This window comes from Aureobasidium melanogenum, assembly GCF_000721775.1.
Source record: "Aureobasidium melanogenum CBS 110374 unplaced genomic scaffold scaffold_1, whole genome shotgun sequence".
In the NCBI taxonomy this organism is placed as follows: domain Eukaryota; kingdom Fungi; phylum Ascomycota; class Dothideomycetes; order Dothideales; family Saccotheciaceae; genus Aureobasidium; species Aureobasidium melanogenum.
In genome coordinates, this window is record NW_024470053.1 from 2285195 (window position 1) to 2311304 (window position 26110).

At 48.9% G+C, this 26110-nt stretch overlaps 10 protein-coding genes across 10 annotated transcripts; 4 read left to right on the plus strand and 6 right to left on the minus strand.

Moving 5' to 3' along the window:
- Nucleotides 1-19: 19 nt before the first annotated feature.
- Nucleotides 20-739, minus strand: M437DRAFT_38565 (uncharacterized protein; the record flags this gene model as incomplete). Its single annotated transcript, XM_041019861.1, has 1 exon — nucleotides 20-739. The coding sequence occupies one exon, from the start codon at nucleotides 737-739 to the stop codon at nucleotides 20-22; it is 720 nt and encodes a 239-aa protein (XP_040884871.1).
- Nucleotides 740-1182: 443 nt separating this feature from the next.
- Nucleotides 1183-2649, minus strand: M437DRAFT_37810 (WD40 repeat-like protein; the record flags this gene model as incomplete). Its single annotated transcript, XM_041019719.1, has 2 exons — nucleotides 1183-2196; nucleotides 2281-2649. The coding sequence occupies 2 exons, from the start codon at nucleotides 2647-2649 to the stop codon at nucleotides 1183-1185; spliced, it is 1383 nt and encodes a 460-aa protein (XP_040884872.1).
- Nucleotides 2650-3707: 1058 nt separating this feature from the next.
- On the plus strand, nucleotides 3708-4910 carry M437DRAFT_36422 (PhyH-domain-containing protein; the record flags this gene model as incomplete). Its single annotated transcript, XM_041019445.1, has 1 exon — nucleotides 3708-4910. The coding sequence occupies one exon, from the start codon at nucleotides 3708-3710 to the stop codon at nucleotides 4908-4910; it is 1203 nt and encodes a 400-aa protein (XP_040884873.1).
- Nucleotides 4911-7207: 2297 nt separating this feature from the next.
- Nucleotides 7208-8063, plus strand: M437DRAFT_19516 (uncharacterized protein; the record flags this gene model as incomplete). Its single annotated transcript, XM_041018988.1, has 2 exons — nucleotides 7208-7456; nucleotides 7515-8063. Coding segments are annotated over 2 exons (798 nt in total), but the record flags the coding sequence as incomplete, so codon positions are not given.
- A 2072-nt stretch (nucleotides 8064-10135) lies between these two features.
- On the plus strand, nucleotides 10136-11833 carry M437DRAFT_38064 (uncharacterized protein; the record flags this gene model as incomplete). The annotated part of the gene is made up of 2 exons (XM_041019764.1): nucleotides 10136-10563; nucleotides 10624-11833. 2 exons carry the CDS (start codon nucleotides 10136-10138, stop codon nucleotides 11831-11833), a joined length of 1638 nt encoding a protein of 545 aa, XP_040884875.1.
- A 504-nt stretch (nucleotides 11834-12337) lies between these two features.
- M437DRAFT_15446 (uncharacterized protein) lies at nucleotides 12338-14257 on the minus strand (the record flags this gene model as incomplete). Its single annotated transcript, XM_041018810.1, has 2 exons — nucleotides 12338-12630; nucleotides 13927-14257. Coding segments are annotated over 2 exons (624 nt in total), but the record flags the coding sequence as incomplete, so codon positions are not given.
- A 623-nt stretch (nucleotides 14258-14880) lies between these two features.
- M437DRAFT_36528 (small oligopeptide transporter-like protein) lies at nucleotides 14881-17551 on the minus strand (the record flags this gene model as incomplete). The annotated part of the gene is made up of 4 exons (XM_041019469.1): nucleotides 14881-15159; nucleotides 15219-17119; nucleotides 17157-17265; nucleotides 17318-17551. The coding sequence occupies 4 exons, from the start codon at nucleotides 17549-17551 to the stop codon at nucleotides 14881-14883; spliced, it is 2523 nt and encodes an 840-aa protein (XP_040884877.1).
- Nucleotides 17552-20434: 2883 nt separating this feature from the next.
- M437DRAFT_36517 (uncharacterized protein) lies at nucleotides 20435-21973 on the minus strand (the record flags this gene model as incomplete). Its single annotated transcript, XM_041019467.1, has 1 exon — nucleotides 20435-21973. The coding sequence occupies one exon, from the start codon at nucleotides 21971-21973 to the stop codon at nucleotides 20435-20437; it is 1539 nt and encodes a 512-aa protein (XP_040884878.1).
- A 619-nt stretch (nucleotides 21974-22592) lies between these two features.
- M437DRAFT_38543 (uncharacterized protein) lies at nucleotides 22593-23411 on the plus strand (the record flags this gene model as incomplete). The annotated part of the gene is made up of 1 exon (XM_041019857.1): nucleotides 22593-23411. One exon carries the CDS (start codon nucleotides 22593-22595, stop codon nucleotides 23409-23411), a length of 819 nt encoding a protein of 272 aa, XP_040884879.1.
- Nucleotides 23412-24283: 872 nt separating this feature from the next.
- On the minus strand, nucleotides 24284-26070 carry M437DRAFT_62226 (uncharacterized protein; the record flags this gene model as incomplete). Its single annotated transcript, XM_041024034.1, has 4 exons — nucleotides 24284-24464; nucleotides 24514-24625; nucleotides 24677-25858; nucleotides 25908-26070. The coding sequence occupies 4 exons, from the start codon at nucleotides 26068-26070 to the stop codon at nucleotides 24284-24286; spliced, it is 1638 nt and encodes a 545-aa protein (XP_040884880.1).
- Between the last annotated feature and the right edge of the window lie 40 nt (nucleotides 26071-26110).

Genomic DNA, 26110 nt, shown 5'->3' on the forward strand with positions numbered 1-26110 from the left:
AAAGTGACTTGTCGAAGTTTTACTGCAGCTCTTTTCTCATGAAACAAGCATACCACCACAAGGTCTCCCCTTGCTTGCCCAAGCTTGTATACCTCGGAGCCTCCTTGTATGGCACGTAGCCCTTCTTCTTGTACCAGAGCATGTTGTTCTTAGGAACTGGCCTCTGCCCCTGTACTCCTGCTTCTCTCTCCCATTGACCCAAACCATCAGGACCTTCAACACCACCCTCGCAGTAGCGCGGACTCAAAGTGTTGACCGTGATAGCAGTGATATTTTCGGCACCATAAGGTGGGATCCGAGCAAGACGTTCGCACTCGTCCATAGCAAAAGCACCTAGACCAGATCTGTGGAAGACAGGCAGGACAAACAGACTTGTTATGGTAAGCACGCCCTTTTCAGGGTCAGCAAGTGTTGTATCCGGTACAGCATCTGGCTCGGTGATATCCACTTTGTCCAAAGATACGTGACCGACAGGCATATACGTCTTGTCGTCGCGCGTAAAGGTAGGGATGTTGCGTTCGGCGTCGGGAGCGAGGCAGATCCAGAAGAAGCTTCGAGTGCCGGCCACAATGGCGGCTGCCCACTTGGGGATCTTATCGTGGTTCCATCCGCAGATGATGCGTTGGTCGTAGAGGATCTGTCGCTCTTGTTCAACTGTCAAATCGATGGGGATGAGCGTGGCAGAGGGCAATTGGCGGTGGGAAACGGTCGCTGGACCTGAGGGTGCGTTGGTCGTCATGGCGGCTGTTGCTTTTGGTCACAAATGAGTAAACTCAAAACTTCCTCCATCATGTTGAATATGTAGGTAGCACAGCAATTTCGAGTCACACCAGCGCCTGTGGATTGCACCTGCTTGTTCAGGACGCCGCCGTTCAGCTCGGCCTTGGCATTTATGGATAGGTAACCATCCTGTTTCCTCCATTCTATCAACACCTAACATCCAATCAATCTGCATGCTATATAACTTGCATGCGCTATTCGCTGCCTTTCCGGGTACTTAGGTCTGTAATCTTCATCATACTCCGACCGTAACTGAGAGTGTTGGGAAGCAGAAACATGTCCTTAGAGAGTCGGCTACCTGTTGCCTCTCGGTGTATATCGTCTTGTTTCCTGTTGCTATCATGCATTTCTATAGGTGCCGCGTACTTTAGTACACCTGAAGGTACTATCTTGTTTGTTCCGTCATGATAATCGGTACGCTCGCATGAACCCGTCACGACTGAACGTCCTCAAAGTTTTGTCCTTTTCCACCCAACTGAAAATACCAATACCTCGCTCCTTTCCAGACCCCTTGGGCCTCTGCAAACGCCATTTGACATTTTGAACTCGATCCCAGATTTCGATGGTACCGTCGCCCGCCCGAGCAACCAACATCTCTCCTTCATTCACCCATTGGACTTGCGATACCGCAGCAAATCTTTCCATAATCTGGTCCTCGACCTTGACTTTGAAACTGCCGATGGTCTTGTTCTCGAAAGGTTCCCAGATCCATACGTTGTTTTTCTCGTGTACGATGGCGATTTCTCCTCTGGGCGACCACGCTACACATCTGACCCAATGCTTGAGCTCGTCATTTCTGAATCGATTGACTTGCTGTGCGGTTTCAGCTGAATAGACAGCTACAAACGTCTCACTCTGCGTCTCTTGGTTGGCCATTCCGCAAAGCACCACATATCTCGAGTCTGGCGACCACTCTCCACTCCAACATTGTCCTCCAGTCGGTCCAATGACGTGTTTGCAGTCACCTGTTGATACGTCGAATATCCTGAACGTGCCGTCCCAAGCTGCTGTAGCAATGTATTGACCATCTGGACTGAATGCCGTCCACATGATGGCGTCCTCATGACCACCGAGCATGTATCTCTGGCACTGGTTTGCCATGTCATAGACTATGACCTTGGGCAGGTCGGCTGGGGGACGAGAGCCCGACTGTGTGCTCTCATTCTGAATAACGTAGAGAAAAAGTTGACCGTCCTTGCTGAATGGATTTGAGCCAAATCCATTGGAACGACCAGCCACACGAACCAGATGTCTGGATTCGAGGCCAGCTCTCAGATTCTCGAGCGCCTTACTATAGCCCTGGCGGACCGATTCTAGCAGCGGAGATGTCGAGGAAAGCTCGAAAGAGTCTTTCATCTGAGCTGCCACAGGCTCCAAAGACTTCTGCAAAAGTTCATCGACGTCAATCGTGTCGAGCTGCTGAATCATGCGTCCATCTTGATCCAGTTGCAAGAAGAACACGACGGACTTTCGTTCATCTCTGTCAGAGGTCTCGATGACAAGAGTATATCCTCCGGACTCATTCAGCGCCGGGCTAAATGTAAGCTTGACACAAGGAGCTACCAGTCCTTTGAATCGCATACACTGTTCCTTGGTTTCAATATTTAGAACACTAACAATAGAGCCATTAGAAGCTGCAACCAGCTTCCCATCATGGCTGGTAGCGAAGATGCTCCTATCGCCGGTTTGCTGGCCGCCAAAGAAATCTAGTTCGACTTTTTCGTCTTCGTCATCCCAGAAGCGATGGGCTGGTTTACCATCACCTGTGGGTGTTGCCCATGATGCCGGTACTCCATCGACGTCAAAGTCCTTTTCGACGTCGTAGACGAATTCCGCAAGGAACTTTTTCGGGTTCATGTGACGGGTCATGGTTTTTATTGCTGTTGTACTCGAAACGTAGATATGTAGAGGACAATCTTCTTCTTCTTGATAGACATCGTCTATATATGTGTTCTGATGGTTTAGGCAGCGATCATGCGTGAGTCAACCGTGCTCGAATCTAGAAGGAGCGATCACCGGCCGTATCTCGAACCCCTCGGAAGGATTTGATGGCGTCAAGTTGTAGAACAAGCTTTTGTTGACATCGAGTCTGCATCCCTAGATGTTTGTAGAGCCTCTGAAGTTCCTACCTTGTATCTCCCTGTCAATTTAGGCAGCTCACACATATATGTGTCTGCCTGCAGTATGGATAAGCAGTCTGCAAGCCACGCACCATGCGAAGGATGCAGACTATAGTGCTTACCGCATGATTGCAATCATCTGCCAGACCTGCGTATCGGTTCATCCCAGCTCTTTCCGCAACTCGAACACGTGCTATCCAATCGATATGTTGGACTTTCGATCCTCCAAACATGCTGATTTGTAATGCACATATCTGTAAAGACGCATAATAACATTAGGAAACAAGATCGTGCCCATTGAGAAACGACAACTTATCAACTCTTTGCGGGCACACCCTCGCTTCTAAAACGTTTTTTGCATTCTGAAAGTGTATACTTTGCGCTTTGCTGTAGTCGAGATACGAGGAATGTCGTTGGATTTAGCATACGGCGAGGATCTACTCGAGTATCGATGCTATATGAGATCGTCATACGATGCGGGGCATGCTTACGGAGGACGGCTTGAGCATTCAGGGGAAGGCCTTTGATATTGCATCTTGCTTCTGCCTCTTTCCGTTCACCGGTTTGCGGTCGCGGACGTCAGATCCAGACAGACTTGTGATGAGTCTGTGGAAATAGGAGACAAGGACGTGAGCAGTACCTGACGGTGGATGTGCGATCGGGAAATGGTTTCCTACACTACCCCGCCACCAGCCCCACTCTTTCAAGGCCATTGTCTGGACATATTTTGAGCCTCTTGGTACACGATCACAATCTCAGACACATCACCTTTTGCTCAAGATTCCAATAGTGTTGATTGTCGCCACCATGAGTCCTCATGCAGATGTCGGGACAGCTAACGGCCAACAAAAAAGCCAGACCACGATACCATCAAGGCTTTACACGATTGATCATCTACCCAGGGTGTCTAGCTTGGCAGACATCTGCAGTCAGACTGTCAGCAAGAAGGGTTACCCATTGGCTCATGAAATGCAAAAGAACATCCCAATCTACGATCTGGCCAAACACGACTCGGACAAGACAGCTGCCAACAGCCTCCAAGATGAATGGTACGAAATACTAGCCAACGGCCCTGGCGTATTTGTGGTCCAGAACATGTATCAAGATCAGTCAGTGCTTGATGCAACCAACGATGCCTTCCGCCAGATCATCGAACGCGAAAAATCTAAAACCAAAGGTGACCACTTTGGTCATGGCAAGAACGAACGCATCTGGAACTCTTTCAGCAAACACTGTCTGCAAGACCCAGAGTCTTTCGTGCAATATTACTCCAATCCTTGGCTGGCTCGAGTTTGCGAAGCTTGGTTGGGACAGCAATATCGAGTTACTGCCCAAACGAATATCGTCAAGCCTGGTGGAGCTGCTCAAGTCAGTCATCGTGACTATCATCTAGGCTTCCAGACTGCGGAAGGCTGCTCCAGGTTTCCCAAAGGCATGCAGTACGCGAGCCAGTTCTTGACCTTGCAAGGTGCTGTAGCGCAGAGCGACATGCCACTGGAAAGTGGGCCTACACGATTTCTTCCATTTAGCCAGAAGCTCGATTCGGGTTACATGGCTTATCGACAGCCTGAATTCGATCAATACTTCAACGAGCACTGGGTTTCACTGCCGCTGAAGAAAGGCGATGGTGTGTTCTTTAACCCAGCTCTGCATCATGCCGCTGGCAACAACACTTCCGACGTCGACAGAAGTGCGAATCTTCTCCAGGTCAGTAGCGCATTCGGAAAGCCAATGGAGCAGATAGACGCAATACCTCTTGTCAAGGCATGCTGGGCAGAGATTCAGAAGCTCTACAATGCAGAAGGTCTGTCCGATCGTATCCAAACTGTGATTGCAGCCATCGGCGAGGGCTATCCGTTCCCAACGAATCTTGACAACAGACCGCCTGCTCCTAGCGGTATGGCTCCGAGCAACGAGCAAGATAAATTGCGAGAAGCGATTGAAGCTGGCTGGGACACAGATCAGGTGGTCGCAGCATTGACGCAAATGAGAATTGACAGTCAGCCATGAGCACATGGAGCTGCGTGTAGAAGATTGGCGAATGTAACATCCATGTTCATGTGCAATAGTTTGTACAAGATGCCGACTTGGCTTCTCGAAACCCAGCCGTCCTCGACCGCTATCGAAGTAAAGTATCCTTGCTGGATATCTGCACGTATGTTCACATCCAGTAGAGAATTCCGTGGAAAGCAGTGATAAGGCGCATTCCGGATCATTGCTTGAGGTCGAGCGCTAAGGGTGTCATTACTGTGTTGGGAGCTGACGTTTGATGTGCCACGCCAGTGGCTGTCAAGTCTGGGATCAAAATTGAAAGGATGAACAGCCTCCACGGGCTATCTTTAGATATGCATACATGCTCGTCTATGTTGACGATAAGAACAGTGAACAGGTGAGCCTGATTGCAGGATAGAAACCAGTGTTTAGCAAGCTAAAGTCAAGGATGGTTTTCTCTTGCCTTTACGCGAAGCATTCGGAACGTGTGGAAGATCTGTCTACAAGGTGTTGAACAGACAATGACCCTTTTGTTTCTGCCAGCCACCTGAGACCCTAGCGAGTTGCGAATTGATCACCGGATATGTGTGCCGAGTCAGGTATGAGAAGTCGAGGGAGACCACCGGAGGCGGTTGTCTATCAGTATCCAAGGCCAGGAAGATCTCGAGGTGATTGGTTTCTGCCTGAATAACGTACAACGATCCAAGTCAGAAAGGTTGTTGTAAGACGACAGTCCAGCGAAGCGAGAAGAGCTGGTGTCGCCAGGTTACTCGTGCGGACATGTGGGACCGTTGACGGTTAGCAATCTACAGAGACGTCAAACGCTTTTCTATCATTCTGCTTTGCTCATGATTTTGACGAGTTCAGACTGATTTGTGCGCCGTGTAGTAGTGTCCGAATATATGCAACCATAAGACTGTCGGTGTGATAGCAGAAGACGCCGATGATGCATCGAAGAGGTTTAAGCGCCGCAACCGAGATGCTCAATGCTGGCGTCATGCGATATTGACAGGCCATCTGTGTCAATTGACTAGTTCTCGGTCAGACCCACCAGATATTGACTGACAAGATGTTGCCGGGATAGCGAATGGTATTCTGCAAAGCGCACAACCCGAGTGGGTCGCAATCCTGTATCTCCAAGCCTGTATTGAACGCAGCATATAGATGAACTGCAAACCTGGTTGTTGCATGGCAAATAGCAGAACCAGGATGTGCCTAAGAAGAGGAAGAGACTTACCCCAGAATATGGCGTGTTTCATCGGCGGCGCGTTTAAAATTTGAAGCTCCAGTTTTTCATGCTTTCTGCTTTTCTATCGGCACTTTACCAGGAGTTGGGATCTACTATTGAGCGTTACCCTATGCAAGCCCTTCCAAGACAGATTATTGCCTGTGTTTTGGAGATACTCAACAGGCGTCCATGCGATTGAGCGTGTAAGCGAGGTCGTGGCAGAGACGGCCTGCGAGTCTGCGACATTTGCATCGCGATAGGAGTATTACAGTTCTTCTGGTTGAGGCAAGTATCAATGGCATTACCGACCGTTGCAGCATTCGCGTGGCCGCCGTCTATTTCCTTATGCACCCCATCGCCGCCAGTCGATGCACCTCGAGGAAAGCATTGAAATAGCGCAGCACGCTGTCGCTTTAAGCTGCAGCTGACAAGGAAGGCGTCATGGCGCGCGATCCCCCGAGTGCGACCGACGCACGGGGTCAAAGGGGTAGTCGCGATTCATGAAGTCCAGCCCTGCTTTCTACTACCACCCTGTTCCCTGAAGCAGATCAAGCTGCTCAAGAAGTGCTCTGATATAAAAGTCGTCGTGTTTAATCTATCAAGATGGCTCGTCTATCTGGTCTTCCAGATTTGTTCTAGGATGTGTGCAGGTTGGTCATGATGTTTTCTCTTGAAGCCCACGTTGTTCCTGCCTTGTTCGTCCTCACTTCACGTCGAGGACCCAAGTACATTCCTTTCTCTACCCTTCCTCTTTGACGTCGCTTTTGCATGGCGATTGTTTTTTAACCTTTCATTTCACCCCTATTTCTTTGCCCAGACGCAGGGTTATCGATCAGTTCCTTCTTCACGATCCACCATTTATCCCGTCCTCCAACGCTCACGCATGAACCGCCAAAAGCTTCCTCACCGGTGCTGCACATAACCTTGAGGATTCCCCGCTGCCTCGCAACGACGAAGTTCATCGCCAGTGTCAGTGCCGATTTCGAGTGAGTCCATTGCAGCCATTATGGCAGCCTCACTGGGTGTGAACGACATGGACATTGCCGAGATCTCCAGGATGTTGACACTCAAACACACCTTGTTGCCGATGTTTCAGGTCTCGGTCGCCTTTCTTGTGCTGGCCTGGATCGCTGTGAGCTTGCGTGTATACGTTCGAGCTTCGGTACTGAGATCGTTCCACTGGGACGACTGGCTGATTCTTCTTACATTATGCGTCTTCACGGCTTGCTGTTCATGTCTTATTGCCATCGAGAACATCGAAAGAAGCGGTGCTGCACGCACAGCGTTGGCTAACGGGCTCGAAGCTCAAGTCGGGCTGATCGACAAAATCTTTGGTGTAAGCAAGCTACGGATGCATTTCGACATTCATGAAAGCAAGCTGACAAGTCGTACAGCTCATCATGGGCTTCATGTCTCTTTATATCCTTACGACAGTTGTCCTGAAGCTCGCTCTTGCTATTTTCTTCCTTCGAATTATACCGGAAAACTTCTCGTGGCAGCGAAAAACCATCTACATCTCTACTGGAATCTACACAACTTATGGCATAGTTTTCACTTTCATTGTCGTCTTCCAGTGCGGAAACCCCGCCAATTTCTTCATCCAAGAAGTCAGGCAGGCCTGCATGTCGGATAACATACTACAGCCTCTTTACTACGCTGCTGGTGGCATGAATGCCTTGACAGACTGGCTTTTCTCTCTCCTGCCTGTGACAGTAATCTGGAGTGCAGCCATTCCTCGATCTATGAAAATATCGGCAGGATGTCTTCTCGGCCTCGGCTCTCTTGCAAGTATCGCCTCCTTGATCCGACTAGCATATATTCCTGGCATTGAAGCATCGCCGACTTTCCTTGAACATTCGGTCAACATAGCAAGTTGGTCGATTGTTGAACCAGGACTCGGCATCATTGCAGCATCTTTGGCGACTCTGCGCCCCTTGATCAGATACTGTTTCCCTGGAAAGCAGCATACCGTGCTACCTACAACACATCGAGGCAAGCCCGTTACTTATACACCTGGCACATATGTTTCTCGGATGAGTTTCGAGGAAAGAATAAATCCATATGGAGATCTACAGCTAGGCTGTGTGACGACAATCATAGGCAACTCAGACGAGACGGAGCTAAGGACTATTGACCGCAAAGGAAAGAAGGTTCTTTCCAGCGTCCAAGAATTGTCCAGGCATTCCAGAGCCCCTTCAGCAATGTCGGACGTGTCTCGTGTCGATAGTGCAGTCAAGCTGGAGAGATTATCGTCGTCAAGACCTGTGATCCGACAAGAACTCTATCAGCCCCCCCAACCGTTGGTCAAGAAGGCATACATCCAAAACGGACGTGTGATCATGAGCAGAGATATCAGGATCGAAGAGGAGTTGTCGGTGTCAAATCTGGAACCCACATCACCAGCCTGAAGAGTTGCTTGTTGATCTCATTTCATTTGTAACGAAGGTCATGAAGTCGAATTTTTTTGTTCTTTCACGAAGTCCTATAGCGAGATCTTTAATAGCTGTATCGTGTAATAAATAGGCTTGTCACACTTTTCTTGCGTCCCAGTGCTCTAGATTTCAGCGTGCTCTGACTGTTGCATGCACTGTAAATGTAAAAAGGCACAAATATTCACGAAATCAGAGGCACGTTCGCAGATCTTCGACAAAGTATTGCTTCCTAGTAGATATCATCCTGTTTTCTAATAGGGTTGTGCACTTTTATAGCCACAGCGTCACATACTTTAACATACGGAGAGGAAAGAAGCAGGAGTGGGGCAACGTCGGGAAATGGTTTCCGACAGCTCTTCGACCGCCTTTGCCCTAACATACTTGTCCGTATATGTTTAGGAAGCTGGCCTCCGAGTCTGCATTCTGATCGACACTGTTTTGCGAAACAAAGACAGCCTCTAACACCAATTATACAGCACCAATTGATTGGCAACGCCACTGCAGTTGTGATAGCAAATCCAAAGCTACACCAGGCCAACGACTTCTTACTGACGCAGATCAAAATCCGACCGGGATACTTCGATTCTCTTGGTGTTCATCTCTGTTTGCCAGCTTTTCCGAAAGATTCTCATCCCATCAAAATATGCTGTTGTGAACACGGTAAAAGAAACCCGAGCAGATCGCAGCGTCATGGGGGACGCGGAAAAGAACACCAACAGCAAGGCGGTCAGGAAGAATGCTTCTAATGCTTGCAAGGGTTGTCGGGAGAGCAAGATTAAGGTATGACTCGAGTATCACATGTCTGTGTTCACGTTGACCAAATTTTACTCACGAGTATCAGTGCGATAATCAGCAACCTTGCAGTGGCTGCGTGAAGAAGGACAGAGAATGTGTCTATGATTCTCGAGATGACAAGAGAAGGTAAGCAGATTGGCCCACGCTTATGTTGGATCCTTTGGCTTGTCTTTCGGTTCTGGCAGAAACTGAAGCTGACCCTGGCCAGAGTCCAACTCCGCACTGCGGTCCATATTCTCGTTCGACGAGTACAGCAGCTCAGCAAGGTCATCGTCGAAGCAGACAAAGAAGTTCCTCCTTTAGACGCCGAGGACGACGAATTCCTAGAACGTGTACTGGGCACCCTGGGTCTTTCTGATGCTCCTCCTTACGAGTCTTCGGCTGCCAAGAACAGTAAATCGCTTCCACGCCTACCCCCAAAAGAAACGACTTCTACGCCTAAACCTTCTCAGATAACGCAAGTGGATCCTTCGGCCTCAGTCGAGAATGATTCGGCATTTGTAAGCATCGCCTCAACAGACACACCTATTTCCAATCAATACTATCAGCCAGACTTCAATAATGTCACCGGGATAATGCCTGGCATTCGAAATCAAGTGTCGACACAGTCGCCAGGTACCAATATTGTTCCAGGTGCAGACCATATTTCGCCAGACTGGCCATTTCCGACGCTGGACAATATGCTCAGCTTTGATCTCTTCGACCCTAGCAATCTATCCCTGCAATTCTTGAACGAGCCGCCGATCGATGTATCGCAGCCATCCACGCTCCAACCAGAATCCACACCGATGCGTCAAATTGAACAGACGGCACATCATCAAGAAGACAGTACCTCCAATTCTGGAGACGAAGAAAACACAGAACTGGTTAACCAACTCTCTGCTCGCCTGGGCTCGCTCCGTTTGGCCCCCGATGGCAAGCTACGATATTTTGGTACCGCATCGAATCTGCATCTGATAGACAATCAGAACAAGTCTGGCGAGAATTTCATGCTCCATACACCTTCAAGGGTCAACATCCAGCGTCTACTCGAGGTCGCCGACCTTAGCCAAGAGGTAGATATACAGCTCGAGGATCACCTTTTACGGTTGTTCTTCACTTGGCACAATCCCAGCAGTTATATAGTGGACGAGGAAGTCTTCTATATGGCTAGACAAAGTTGGTTCAATACGGGAGTTCAGAACAGCTATTATAACGATGTTCTGAAGGATGCGATGTAAGTACATTCCGCTCCCCAACGCTGTTGGTAAGAACAAATTGCTGACTTTTTCTTCAGGTGTGCCATAGGTGCTTCCTTTGGGAGCCATGCCAACATGTCACTCATTACTTACCCTAGGTCAATGCCTCAATTCTTTTCGGATCGAGCAAAGATCCTCCTCGACTCTCACCTCGATAGCCCATGTGTAGCCACAGCTCAAGCACTTGTGATACTCGCAAGCTACGAAGAATCATGCCAAAACATCGCTCGAGGCTGGTTGTTCGGCGGCATGGCAATGAGAGTAGCTTTTGATCTCGGCCTCCACGTTGACAGTGCAGGATACGTGGCTCAAGGTATCTTGACTGTGGCCGAAGCTCGTGCAAGACAAGTAGCTTTTTGGGGCTGCTATCTTTCAAACTTGCTTTGGAGTTTCCACCTTGGTCGTCCTTTCTCGCTCGATGACAGCGAAGTGACAGTGCCAAAGCCCGATCCCAAGACTCTGCCATCAAATCCTACTTGGCAGCCTTACTCAATTCCTTCCCTTCAGTTCGTGCCTGGCGCTATGCAACATGATGCTTCTCAGCTACCAGACATTACACCACAGATTTTCCACCACTGGATCTTCCTTTGCCAGAACATTGCTGTCGTGGGCCATGCACTCTACTCGTACACATCAATATCCAAACCAGCACTCCAAGAGCTCTGCGAAGAAACCACGACTGAGTTGTTCCATTGGAAAGACTCTCTACCTCCTCATCTTCAGATCGACACTTCCGATACTAGCACCGTAAAATTACCTCAGCTGCTCATGTTGCATATGGAATACCACCACCTTCAGATCTTCCTGCACAGACCATGGACAAGCTCTCAATTACAACCACAGCCCTTGCAAGGAGCAGGTGTACATCATGCCCGCCATGTGTGCGCTACTTCAGCAACGGAGATCGCTCGTCTCCTCCGCATCTACGAGAATCAATATACCTTCCGCTTCATCAACGTCGAGATTATACGCATACTCTCTTCAGCAGCACTGATCTTGATCTTTGCCACCGTACCATTACCACATAGAGAAATTGATGTCGAGATGACCGGATACCTCAACACATGTTTCCGAGCACTGGAAGATCTTGGTGGAAGGTATGATTCAGCAAAGGAGACGAGGTGTACGCTTTTGGCTATACAGAGAAGATGGAATGATCTCTATGGTAGGAATACAGGACAGAAGAGAGGACCTAGCATGAGGGGCTCCACAAGTCAAGGCAAGAGGGTCAGAGGAGGCCCTTTATAGCTTCAGCATACAATCTTTGCGTGTGCTAATGTAAGACGTGTGCTGTAGAGATGCCTATCACTGATAGGGACTAGAACAGTATCTACTGAAAAGCGACGAATCATAGAATCTCTGTGGACATACCTATGTTCTCAAAAGAATGAACACTGTGCCTTCTTGCAACGTATGTTCTGCTCTCTGCGTAGTTGGAGGAGATGGTAGTTTGCAAATTACAGACTCTGGCACACCGGGTGGCCACATATAGAGAAAGTACTGCATGTGCAAAACAACTTCATTATTTGACTTCTAGCAAAGTCAAAAGCTAATCAGCTTATCGCCACCTTCCATCTCTAATCTCACATCACACCGGCAGATTTTTCAAGTCTTTTCATACGATTTCTTCCGCCGATCCACCTCTGATCATACTCATCCCGTGCTCTAGCATGATCCGAAAGCAGGAACCCAGTTTTCTATGTTGCTGAAATCTTGTAGCAGGTCCGAACGTCCGTCAAGATCACAGTCATCGCTCTCCAAGTGCGCGTAAAGTGCGGCGAAAGAGCGCAAACGCTTGCCTTGACACTTTCCGGTCATGCTCGGGCAATGATACAGAGACTCTTCATTCTCCGGAACAGATACATTACTGTCCGAAAATGATTCAGTGATATAGGCACCCGTGTCATATCCATGAATATGATGGTAGATGTTGCCGCGGTTCAGGTCTGGACGTGCGCGACAAGATGTAGCTTCTAGGTGTTGCAGGATTTTGGATACAGCGTAGAAGCCAAGGCGACAGAAGGGACAGTTGGTGATTTGCGATCCTGCAACAGGATCTGTGTGTCGTTCTTGACAGAAAGGAGAGTTGACGCCTTCCGGTTTTTCGACAGGCTCTGTTTGTTGTGCTGTGATTTCGCTGAGTGAGAAAAGCGGATTCTCAGCAGATGCATCCTGCGCTTTGGCAATGACTTTGTGCAGTTTGTCTAAAAACTCTCTGGCCTCGAACTCGTCTTTGAAAACACACGTAGAAGTTTCGATCTTCTTCTTGTCTTGAGATAGGGCATTCATGTGAAGCATCTTGGGAGCCTTGAGGTCGTGAAACGTAGAGCCGAGCATAACATCGAGGTCCAAGCCGACTTTGCCCGATGGCTCAGCGCGCATGAGTACACGGGGTGCGAAGGTGTCCTTTGAAACAAGAATTCGAACAGGACCTACACCTTGACTGATCCATCCGCCTTCGTTCTCATTGTTTCTGACAAGTTTCGTCACCCTGGCGTGTGCTTCGTGTACAAGATTGAATTTGGCGTTGTCCTCATCAGTCAATGCAGTTGAGCTTTCTTGCATATGTTCGGCAGTGGTGGCACTGGATCTAGCAGTATGGCTTTCGGCATTGCTATGGTTGGTGATACTAGGTGTTGTCCGAGAAGCGGTCCCTTCAGGATAGATCAGAGATTCTGAAAAGGAGGTGTCAGTCTGCGTTGCTTCGGCGGGTTCCACGGCAGAGAGTGTGGGAGCCGGATTGACAGAGCAGACAGGCTGAAATGTAACAGCGCTTGGACTGAGAGTGTTTCTCGAATCAGTGTGCTGAGCAAAGGCTTCAGATTGTTGTCTGGGATAGACAGGTCTGCGACCAGCCATGTAATCAGCTAATCTGAGTTCCTCGAAAGAGAAAGTCTGATAATGCTGCATGAAGGTGATCGACTGGTAACGACTGGTTATGGATGATGCATTGTCGTGTTCGACGAAGACGCTGAACGGTGCAAAGAATGTACCAGTGTTTGTGGGATGTATACCAGACGACAAGGAGCTGGTAGACTGTGCTGAGACGACTGCCAAAGCAGCGGCCACTGCCTGACTGAGCACGGAGTCAGGGATTGGATTGGCAACAGGCAGAGAATTTGAATCCGGCTGGGAGTTGAAATTGGCAATGGTAGTTGGTGTGCTGGAAGTAGGCACGGTAGGAGCATTACCAGCGGTAGAAGCAGATTGCGGAGTAGGAGTTGGTTTGACAGGCGGCGCAGGGGCGGCTTGAATGGGCTCGGCGCGTGTGTGAATGGGCGAAGTCATGTGTTTGAACCAGTCGTTCTCGGTCTGGAAGGAACAATCGCATTTGGTGCAACGGTGTTGTGCTTTGTGCCCGACGGCAAGCATGTGCTGTTCCACGGCGATTCTGTCGACAAAACGTCTGTCGCAGGTATCACAAACGTCAGTAAACCAATGACCAAACTTTGTCATGTGCCGCTTGCAGGCTTTCCATGTGTTGAAGGTTCGATCACATTTATCGCACTCGACGGCGGTCCCCCAATGGTATAGTGAAGTCATGTGTGCATTGGCTGTGTATTGACTTCCGAAAAGTTGGTCACACGTTTCGCACTCCCAATGCTCGAGGGTGTCTTTGTGCTGCCGCAGTGCGTTCCATGAGTTGAACTCACGATCGCAGAAGTAGCACTCGTATGTCATGTCGATGTTTGTGAGATGATTGACCTTCCAGCAAGTGTGAAGCTGCGCCGCGCGTAAAGAGAGAAGGGTGGAAATGCAGTCTTGCTCAGTGAGGAAAGGGGCGGCGATGTTGGCAGGAAGAGCAAGTGCAGAGGCGAGTTGAACGATAAGAAGAGGGAAGAACTGATGAGGCAGGGACCGAAACAAAGCGCAAAGCGAAGTGGCCGCAGAAAAAGCTGGAAGTGACGATAGTTGAGTGAATCGAGGCCGCGCCTTCCCACATTGCAACTGTACCATGCCAAACACCTTGACCTTGGCATCCAACTCTAAGCTGCTCGAAACCACGACAATGTAGCAAACAGTCGGAGATTTGTCTCTTGTGCCGCAAGCTTTGATAACTTACTTGACCTAAAGCACGGAAATGCATAGCCTGGCCACGACTCCGAGATGCATAACATGAACGTCTCACCAGATATCGATCTGGAAAGTAGTAAAGTGAAAGCAGTGAAAATGATTCGAAACATTATCATGAGCTATACATACATATTACAGACTAGATATAGCTAGCATCCGCGACCAAGATGTCGCAGACTTTCCCGCCCCAACGTTGGCTTGAAGATCTACGGTCTTCAAAATTACCACTTCCAAGTTCTAGGACCGAAGTAGTCGTCGCCGGAAACAGTCTTCTGGACGTTACCACCAGCACCATCCAGAGTGTCTCCGACAATGTTGACACCCCACCAGCCAGGCATGGTCTTGCCTGGCAGCTGTACGCAGAAGAAGAGGATGATGGCGCAGATCGCAAGACCAACATCGAAGGCGGCAGAGGTGATGTAGTTGTACTCCATCCACCATCCGCGGTGCTTCTGACGAAGGTACTTGTTGAAGACCCAACCAATTGCAACCCAAGAAAGCTGTGTACCGAGTTAGCACGGATCTCAATCTCGTCGGGAGCAAGGGACAGAAAACTTACGATGTTCATGGCAGTGTAGGGAGGAACATAACTGAAACAAGCAAAGATCAGGGGCATACTGATCTTGCGGATCATAGACATCTTGGGGAACACGCGAGCAAGCGCATAGACGAGGAAGGGCGAGGCAAAGCCTGCCAACCAGAAGTATTGCAGACCCTGGTAGGTAGCTCCATCAGAGAACAGGTGCTTGGGACCGATAGCACCCCAAATGACACTGGCATTGTAGAATGTCTTGATCGAAAGACAGGTGAAGTTTCCAGAAGCTGCCTTGGTGCAAACATGCTTGATTGCGCCCATGGCCCATTCAACTGTGGCAAGCTGGCAAAGACAAGACCAGATAGTGGCGACCAACTGGGCAGTGAACATAGAACGCTGAGGCACGTGCATGTAGTGACCGAGCTTCAGATCCTGACAGAAGTAAAGCGCCTGAGTCATAACAATGTATCCAAAAGTCTTGAACATCATCATGGCGATAGGGTGACCGGGCTGAACGTAACCGATGATGAACTCGGTGAACACGTTGAGACCCAGCTGGATGTTGGTGAAGGCTTGGATAATACCGATAGGAATAGTGAAGACAGTTGCAATGATCAGCGAAAGGATGACCGAGTACCACGCCATGCCAGTAGGGTATGCAAGTGCTGAGACGAAAGCGAATGCGATCATGACGGCCAATAGAGCAAGGTACCACCAGGTGGGCACAAGTCTGTACTTGCGCATGAGCTTCATGTGGATGTCATCGAGCTCACCCTTGGAGGACTTGAATCGGCGCCAGATCTCGGGGCCATGGAAGAGGTAGGTGTGACTGACGAGTGCGGCGATCGACGCAAAGTTCATACCGTAGGTCAGAGCAAAGGCAGTTGAGAGCATCAAAGGCGAGTAGGCCTCGTATTTCACGGGATCAACGATATGCTCGGGCGTCAAGATTCTCGAGATATTGTAAGTGTTACCTTGGTTGTCGAAGATACCGTTTTGCGAGATGGGAAGGTACTCGGCGTACCAGACACCGCTGTAGTGCAAGGCGGGGACAATAATCCAGCCGAAGAAGATGATACCAATTCCAGTGTTGGCGAGAGCGTACCATGGAGAAAGCAGAGGACTGCCGTAGAAAGAGTTGATCTGGGCCCAGTCGAGAGTGAAGCCAGTGAAGGGGAAACCCAGAGAGACACCGGTCTGCTGGCCGAACAATTGGTTGACGATAACATTGTTAGGCTTGATCCAAGTGACCCAAGCGAAGTAGCTGAAGGCAGGAATGATGAAGTCAGGGAACCAGGACCAGACAAACATAGCAACCATACAGATCATAAACCACTTGTAACGACTCACGCTCCAGCCGCTGGTCTTCGTGGGGTCAGCAGGGCTGTGATCGTGCAAGGCGTACATGAAACCGACGTTGACCAAAGCACCGGGCCAGATCATGGCAGCAGGCTCGACAAGGAACTTGCGGACGGATCCAGCAAGACCAAATCCAAGGCACTGGGTCGACAAGGCGAACAAAGTGTTGAAACCCCATCCGAACTGGCTAGTGTCGAAGTGATAGAATTTCTTCAATGAGACAACGGTATCGACAAAGTAACCAGCACCACCACCGAAAGCTGCGTTGGCCATGGCAACGATGATGACGTGCTCCTTGACGTTGAAAGGACCAGGGTTGAGGTTAGCCTTGAGTCCGAAGATAGAGAACTCCTTGTTGGGAAGTGATTTTGCCCATGCCACACCGATGGGATAGGAGATGAGTTGTACAACGTAAGGACCGATAGAGATATTGGGATAGCGGAGCAGGAACAGAGCGTTGAGTGACGAGCAAACAGTGGTCATGAGGAGACCAATAGTCCATGCTCTGATGGTGCTTGTAGGGACATCCTCGTCGTAGTTTCTTACGACAGCACGAACCTTGGCAACTATTAATCATTGTCGTCAGGTGATACAGCAAAGCACTTACTTCAGGATACGGTGAGTTTTCAATCATGTCGTCGACCAATTGAGCCTCTCCTTTGGCATCATGAGCACCAGTGACGGCGTCAACTATGTCCAAAGTCTCATCCTCCTAAGACCATGTGAGCGTGCTTGTTTCTCGCACCAGTATGCATTGTACGTACCATGTTAGGATCCCACATGTGATCCTTGCGGAAGGACTTGAGGGCATGGTTGGCCTCTACCTCAGTGATCTCACGGACATCGCCCTCAATGACTTCCTCCGGAACTCCATGGTCAGGGCCGAGCTTGCTGCTGCCAGCATGCTTGCTTTGGCTGTCGAGTTTTTGGAGCTCATTGATGGTGATGGGCTCATCTTGGTTGGTGTTTGCCCTCTTGAAGCCGAACCTCTTACCCATGCCCGACATCGTTACGGTGTTGGGCTGTAACGATGGATGTTTTGATGGACTAAAAGGACAGTTCCACAAAGGAGGGGGATTGACTTGTTATAACCTTGAACCTTAGTACTTTCCGTTCAATTGATCACCAGATAAGGTCGGCCAATGGCAACTGATGCTGCTCTTGGACTTGTTCGAGGATTAAAGGCTATCTTTTTTGGGGAACACTGGCCGAGGTTTACTATCTAGCTGAAGTCTGGCTTTGGCAGGTCTTGAACTGGCTATCGTGCGCTTGGTCGTTGACCTCCGCAAAATGAGCTTTCTTTTGCGCGTATCGTTGCACGCGACTCGTCCAATTCATGGTTGGAGGAGAGACTAGTGAGCCAAACGGCAGCACTAGTCTTCGCGAGGCGGTGGAAGGTGAGCTTAAAGTGCTGGACCGTCGGCGAGACCTCCTTGATACCTTCCTAATCAGGACTGATCCCTTATCTTATCGAGGTCACAAGCCGCCGGCGGCCGTCCTTGGCGCATAAAGCTTCAGGGTCCAAGACTTCTTGCGAGAGTTTAGAGTACGAGGGCGTAACTTTTACTCGCCGCCAGAAGATCTTGGAGAGGCTTGGTGGTTGCTTGAGTCGCGCTGAAGTCAAAACCACAAACAAATGCTATACCAATGAACCTGCATGTCGTATGTCGTCTAATTCTGTAATGTGTCGATGTTCACGGCCATGATCGTGTCACGCAAATTTGACCAGTACCATGCTCGAGATAAGCTCGATTGATCTTCTGTGGTGGTAATTACGTACCGGTTTCTAGAAGGATGCTAGGAGGAAGACCTAAGCGAGGTGGCATCTGGGTGTTATCTCAAGTCTCGTAACTCTATTCCGCCATAACGCAATGGCGCAGACGACCGGCCTTGGCGTCGCTGTTGTGTATCTGCTCACGAGGGCGCAAATTAGCCATTGTGATAGTATACCGTGTTATGTGCGGCCGAGATGATATGGGCTATTGTCCTGGTCAATGAGTTGTTGTTATGCGACATTCCGCGAATGGATGTGTTCAACAAATCTGTCACATTCGACCAACGGCTGGCCAGCGTTCTGGCCCTTATATCTGTGCGCAACACGAGCGCTCGAACGACACAAGGGGGGGTCGTATATCTGCATCAATGCGGAGACAAAATTGCGGGGTGCGGCCATAAAATAGCAGATCCTGTTGATCCGCGGAACTTCACCCGGGAACATCTCGACATGTTCCGGTCTATCAGCTGAGATGTCGCAATTTAACAGCAAGTGTGCTCCCCAGAAAGGCAGGTATCAAGGCTATCAATCCTTCTATTCGAGACCAGTACAGTATGTGGCTGGAACAGCACACCTTCCTAATAAAACCCCGCCAACAAAGAATGTCAATATCGACTCCCTCTTTCTTGGTTCTCTTGACTTCTTCAACCATCCTCAAAGCACGAAAAGCATCTTCTCCTGAGCATGTTGATTCCTTCAGCCCCTTGACAACTCTAACAAACCGTGGAGATTGGCTCTTGCCGTCTTCGACTTTCAAACCCTCCTCCTGTGTGACCAGACCACAACGAACCTCCGCTCCAAGAATTTTTTTGAAATTCATGCTTGTGGACGATGTATTGTAGGTGAACTATTGCGTCTGATACCATGAAGGTCCCACGCAACCATCTGGGGACTGCAGGAGTACAGCCGTACCTTCCTCGACTTTGAAGTTCCTCTGTGTAACAACTTCCTAAGCCGACATCTTGATGATAAGTCGAAATAGGTTCGAAGCAGATCAACATCCGTGAACCACATCAGTAAGGATCAAAATCCCTGTTGGCATCGTCTTTTCTTCACTCTGCTACTCGTTCAAGTAGTCTGCGAGCTTGTGGACAGTCCAATGGAGGATACTGGTAGGTAGCATATGCTTCCTCCACCTCCAATTGAGTCCTGCAGACACCACATTTGACTTCTCCTTCGAAAAGCCTATGATCAATATTAATACGTTCTATAGCATAACCTTTTTCGTCTCGGGCCGAGATTATGAAAACGTGTTGATACTGCAACCCTGTCTCAAACTAAGCAAGACTATCCTGCTCGCGTTTTATCCTTGGAGAAGCAGCGAACCATGGCATATGCATCTACAGAGCCTGTGCCTATCCGATAGTTGCTCGGACTGGGAATGCGACGAGATGATATTGGATAATGCTTTGCTGCGGCCCGCCGACCACGGCGTCAGCATTTGCTGTGATGAGTTTCGGACATTGTACGCATACATCTCAGAAAGTCTCGAGCAAGACCATCTAACGACATGTTTCGTACTTGGGATCATCATTTATATTGTGTCTATTACGTATAACAAACCGGTCTCACAAGACTTGAAGATGCGGCTCACCTTTTAATCCTGTATTGCCAGATCCAGCTCTACACGGTCAGAGTATGCGCTAGCTGCCAAAATCGCTCGCATCTGTCTGATTTCAGCGAGAAGAACCCGTCTAGCGATAAGACAACGAATATCTTCGGCGCAATGAGCGCTCTTCAAACTACCTCGATCAGTCAAAAACTCGTTGAAATGCAGTACCTTAGACAGCGCAAGTTCGGGATCTTTACTGATGGTTTGTTGATCTTCAATGTCCGTCCTGTTGGAGTAATGATCATGGTGTACTAAAGGATATCAAGTATAGCTATAGAACTACACAACAGGAATATGCAACAGGATAATATCCAGCGAGAGGCAAGAAGTTGTCGACTCTTTGTGGATATGCTTCTGCTTCCTAGAACGACTGTGCCTTCTTGTAGTCTGCATCTTGCTCTCAGCTGTAGTCGGGGTACGTGGAAGTTACAGACTTTAGTACACGGGGAGGATTCATAGGCGGCAGTTGACTCCCGTCGACTGGTGATGTGATTCTCAGATCGCGCTGACGTTCTTAGAATTTGGCGACGCAGAGACCCTCAACAATGCCCAGATCATTTTACGCAGAAGCAGGGCTTGCTCGATTTTCAGCTGATCCCCAAAGTATCCATATATCTCCGCCACGTGAGTCTTGGTCTCCCGCGTAGAGGTGGAACATGTACCAGCAACAAACAAAGGCCACAATACACCATAACCGGAAAGAGCGCGCATGATTGGGAGGTCGCTGGAAACAGCCTCAGGCACGAAGTAGCGAACGGGGCGTTTGAAGCCTGACCACGGTAACATTTCCTCGTCTCCTGAAGTGTACTGTGCCATGCCAGCAAGTATCTCGGTTTGACATTGTCGCATGATGGCCTTTGAACGATCTCGTACCAACTGATGCACATCTGTATCGTTCGATATCGACTGGAACACAACTTCGTTAACCATGATTCGACTGGAGCGGAACGATGCCCATATATAATTTGTCGCCTGATCTGCATATCGTATTTCGAAGCTAGGCAAACCAGCCTCGACAGATTTTCTAGGCGCAAAGTGCGGGATATATTCGCCTTCCCAGCTTTTAGGAATGTTGGTAAAAGCCTCAATGAGTTTTGCATCCAGCTCGGCTGCGCGAGATATAATCTCGTCGGGCGATGTGATTTGACAGTGTATGACAGCGTGTCTGAAATCTGCGCACTCGAGACTGATTCGTTGATATCTTACAGCAGGGTTTCCCGGTTCGTAGAGATATTCGAAGATCTTGGCCTGAAGGAGATGTATGAAGGGTGGAGTGGATAGACATCGGAGAAGGCATATCACATTGATACTGGTAATGACATGGAGAGTGATAACTCGGCCTGCAGTTCCTTGGACGCCGTCGAGTCCACGAAGGCTGAGCAGAGACGATGCTCCATTGACATGTTGCTCCCATGCATCCAAACTGCGTGTAACGCCGCCTGTGAGGGTTTCGTAATTGGTGAGAATGAGAATCGCGAGCAATGTCTCATCACGTTTGACCTGGACTGGATCTCGAAGAGCGAGATTTGTCAGATTCAAAGCGGTAGCATATTGATGTTGGGCGGAAATAGATAGTCGTTTATCAGAGTAATGCTTGGACAAGTTGGCAATGCCAAAAGCCTTGATACCGGCAACAAGATGTTTGTTGTTCGGTTCGTGGACACAGTTGTGATAGACATTAGAGTTGATGATGCAGTTGTTGAAGAAAAAAGCAAAAGACAAGTCTTCGCTGTCCACAGGCAAAGGCGATACGTAGGTAGAGACTGCTGGAGAGGAAAGAACAGCCGATGAAGATCTGTCTGAGCCGAGCGGGGAATCTGTCTCTGGAGTGCTTCCTTTAGAACGTGTACCACGAGCTTTGGAGACGGTTTCTGCACTCTGGTCTAAGATCCTCAGGCTGTCTTGCTGAGGATAACCAGGACACATACGATGTGCATTCGCGCAACGTCCACATCCGCCTGCTCGGAGGTCACACTTCTTGCGGCGTTTGCGACACTCTTCACATCCTTGAGATGGTTTTCCACGAAAAGGCATCGGCGCTGGAGAGATTCAGAAGCGCGAAGGATTCCATGAAAGGAAATAGAGCGAGGGACATGGCTGATGACCCAGCTTATGCTTGCAGGAGCGATCTGAATCCTTCGGGAATCACCCTGCACGTCAGCGCCAAACATCGCAAAAACTAAGGAGGACAGTCAGACAAGCACGGTCAAACAAATTTGGTCCGTGCTTTCGTGCTTTGTGAGCTGTCAGTCGTGCTCCTTAGTTATTGCGGCGGAAGAAGGCTTTACCTCATTGGGAAGGCAACGCGCCCTCGAACAGCTCTTGCGACGATCGACAACCTGTTTCGAAGTCAGCAACGCATTTGACCTTTCGCAGGATCCGGGATTGACATAATGCTTGTCTCTGACTGCTCCTCATGGCAATGCTTGTAAGTGAACGAGAATGACGCTAACCGAATGTAGAAACCTGCGCGCGGTATAGCACTGCCTTGGGATCATGCATTGTCTTCGTAGTAAGGGCTCGAGAAGGCATATAAGGCTTGCTCTTCCACACTCTCGTAGCTGTTTTCTTCCAGTATCCAAGCATTCATCTCATCTCATCTCACATCCATATCTTCTCCACTATCGCATTCACCAACTTTCAATCATCCATCATGTTGACTTACCGCAACGACGTCTTCATCGCCGTCCTGGCATTCTACGCTTTCACAGGAGTCTTCTCCATCATCCGACTCTTTCAACATGGCCTCAGGAAGACTGCCAGTGAGCGCATGCTACTCGTCTTCAGCATCGGCAGAATTCTTTGTGCTAGTTTCCAACTAGCAACTATAACTTACCCCACCAACACTTCCATCTGGGCTGGCTACATCACAACTTTCTCAATTTGTGTCTCTCTCTTGCTGTCGGCATCACTCGTACTCCTCCGAAGACTTGCTCAACGTGCAGGAACAGATTTCCCCAAGGTCAAGGGTCGGGACTCGATGAAGCTCTGTCAAATCTTTGTTACTATTGGTCTTGTCCTGGGCATTGCCGGCGGTATTAAGGCTGACAACAACTGGGGTTCTACCGGCTCCTACCAATCTGATGCAATTCAGAAAGCCAGTATCGTCATCTTCATCATGTCGTGGGCACTGGTCGTCTTCTTGACCATCCACACGCTCGGCAGTGCACATGGCGCATCGTCCCACACACAGAAGATTGCAGTTGCTGTGTTCGCAATCAGTCTGCCTTTGTTGGCTGTACGCATTGCTTACTCTGCTGTTTCCATCTTTGCCAACCTCAAATCATTCAGCTCGGTCTATGGCAGTGTCACTATCATGCTGTGTATGGCTTTGATTGAGGAGGCCATTATCGTCTTGATGTACCAGGTACTTGGGTTTGTCACACTCGAGACAGAAAAGAGAACCAAATCTGTTGGTAGCGATTTTGACCAGCTATCTGCCACCGAGACCGGTGTCTATACTGGTAAGTAAGGATGGGTAGAAAGAGCCATAGGTGGAAGACATCGGAACGTAAACTGAACGACTAGACTGGGGGAAGGCGTTTTTAATAATGACTGAATTGAATTGAAGCAATATGGATGATCGGTTCTGCTATCAAGATAGGATAAATTTGTATCAACTTCTTCAGGTTCCATAGCACCCCCTTGCGAGCCATCTTTACTTGCGTAACAGTGATCGCACGTGCATACAAATACTGGCACTCGAACCATAGACGGCAAGATACAGCAGATGGTGACGTTTAGATCAAATAATATACTATGGTTGGATTGCAGTGCTTACATCAAATCCGATATGGTCTAGTGGCTAGGATTTCTCGCTCTCAAACAGTACTTCTGTACGATCAGGTCCGAGGAGGCCGGGGTTCAATTCCCCGTGTCGGAATCTTCTTTTGCTTCTGTCCAGTGAACCGCAAATTGTGTTGGTCGGATATTTGCTGCTGGGCTGGCTAAGACGAAATTTTTTACGTTTTGGCTTCGGCCGTTTGCCGGATGAACACACCACCACCATGTTACATTTTTTCTTCTCTTTTTCCTTTTATCTCCCTTTTGAGGATGTTCCGTACCGCCTCTCCTTTGCTAAGGATGGTCATAGTCTAGCTGAAGAAATTTTTGCACAGTCTCAGCACAAAGAATATGGTTTCCACTGAGATGAGCTCTGTCAGACTATCTCAATGGCTAGACTCATATTCAAAACGCAACTGTGCATTTTGACAGGTTATACTTGATCCTCTTATGGTTCGGTATCAGGAAGACATCAATCGCGTAATTGTAACAGTCTTTAGCACACGGTGAGGAGAACTTTTGCATAGAGAGAGAAACCTATCTGCCTGTGGAAACAAGAACCTATTCCCAGAGCAACTTCATTATAACTCCTCTCCAGCCTTTACGTACTGGCTCAGGTGTCTCAGGGTTATCCCTAATCTCGTCCAAAGCAGCTCTGATGGGGATATCTTCTAGAGCGACAAACTTCGTTCCTTTGAAGTATTTCCAGCCAAGGTAGGCGACAAGGATTAATGGAATATCACTATGAGATTTGTCAGCGGTTTTCAGAGGTGACAAAGTAGTCAACATACAGATACGACGAAACGAACGAACTAGCAGACCAGCCACCACGAGTAAAAACAGCAAAGCCATTGGTCAGCAGAATCAAAAGACAAGCCACCAACGCAACAGCAGAACTGTAAGCTAGATTTTATGTCAGCGATCATTCTCTACTCCCAGCATTGCAAAACTTACGAGTCCATCTATTATGCCACGGCAACTCTGTCCTCTCAATCCCCTGCTTCTTCATCGCAGACATCAATCTCAAATGGTTTACGAGAATGCAAGACCAAGAGATCAGAACACCACAACCGACTAGATCCACAAACCAGTAAAAGACAGTCAAAGCTGAAGACGACAAACTCATAAATGCCAAGAACATGAATAGTGTCTGGATGAGAACACACATGTAAGGTACACCCCAAGAAGTGGTGCGCAAGAAAATAGCAGGAGCTTGTTTCTTTAGTGCTAAAGAGTAGAGCACACGTGTACCGGCAAGCAGAGCTTGATTCGAAGATGACCAGGCAGAGGTAATGACTACAGCGTTGACGATAGATGGGATGGCCTTGATCCCTGCCGCCGAAGCAGCAATTACAAAAGGACTTTGTGCTGCGGTGCCGCTCTCATTGTTGAGACGCTCGTCGTCGCTGGGAACCAACATACCCACAATCAGTACCGTGACGACGTAGAAAAGCGCTACACGTGCAAACACCCTTTTACACGCTTTAGGGATGTTCTGGCGCGGGTTTCTCGTCTCAGCTGCAGCCATAGCGATAGATTCGACTCCAGAAAACGAGAACACTGCATTGATCATGACAGACCAGAAACCAAGGAAGTTTCCCCATGATCCAGAAGCAATGTGTTCGACGAAAGGACCAGGAGTGACCCAAAATCTGAAGCCTATGCGAGAGGTCCCAGGCACACCACCCAGATCAATGCAAAGACCCAAGATGACCAAGCCAACGACCAGTGCAATCTTCAACATAGCCATCGCAAACTCGATCTCGCCATAGATGCCAACGAACGCGATGCCAACCACGAATGTCAACAGTATGAAGATGACAATCCAGAGAGATGCATTGATATCCGTCCAATACTGGAAGAGCACACAAATAGCCGAAATCTCCGAAGGAATAGAAAGCCAATTTCCATATACTGTGTTCCATCCTATGGCAAAGCCCAAGGCAGGATCAACAAGAAACTCGGCATGGCGGATGAATGATCCTGTGACAGGAAGCAAGGCAGTAACTTCTCCAAGAGCGAATTGAACAGCACAGACGATGAGACCGACGAAAGCATATCCGAGTAAAGCGCCGAGAGGTCCACCAGTCTGTAAGGAGGATCCGAGTCCAAGGAATAGTCCGGTTCCAATTGCGCCTATAGCTGTGTCAGAGGAGGCAGGAAAACGGAGTTGAAATGCAACTACCAGCAAGCGCAATCATCTGAATGTGCCTCTGCGCCAACCCACGTCTCAAATCCCTCTCTTCATTCTCCGTGACAAAATCGCCATGTTGGACGTTCTCATGCACGCCATAAGTGCCCACGTTTGCAGTCTTGCCCGGGGCATCATGAACACCCGCAACAGACATGTTGACAGACCTGCGTTCCAATGCGTTATACAGTCAAGAA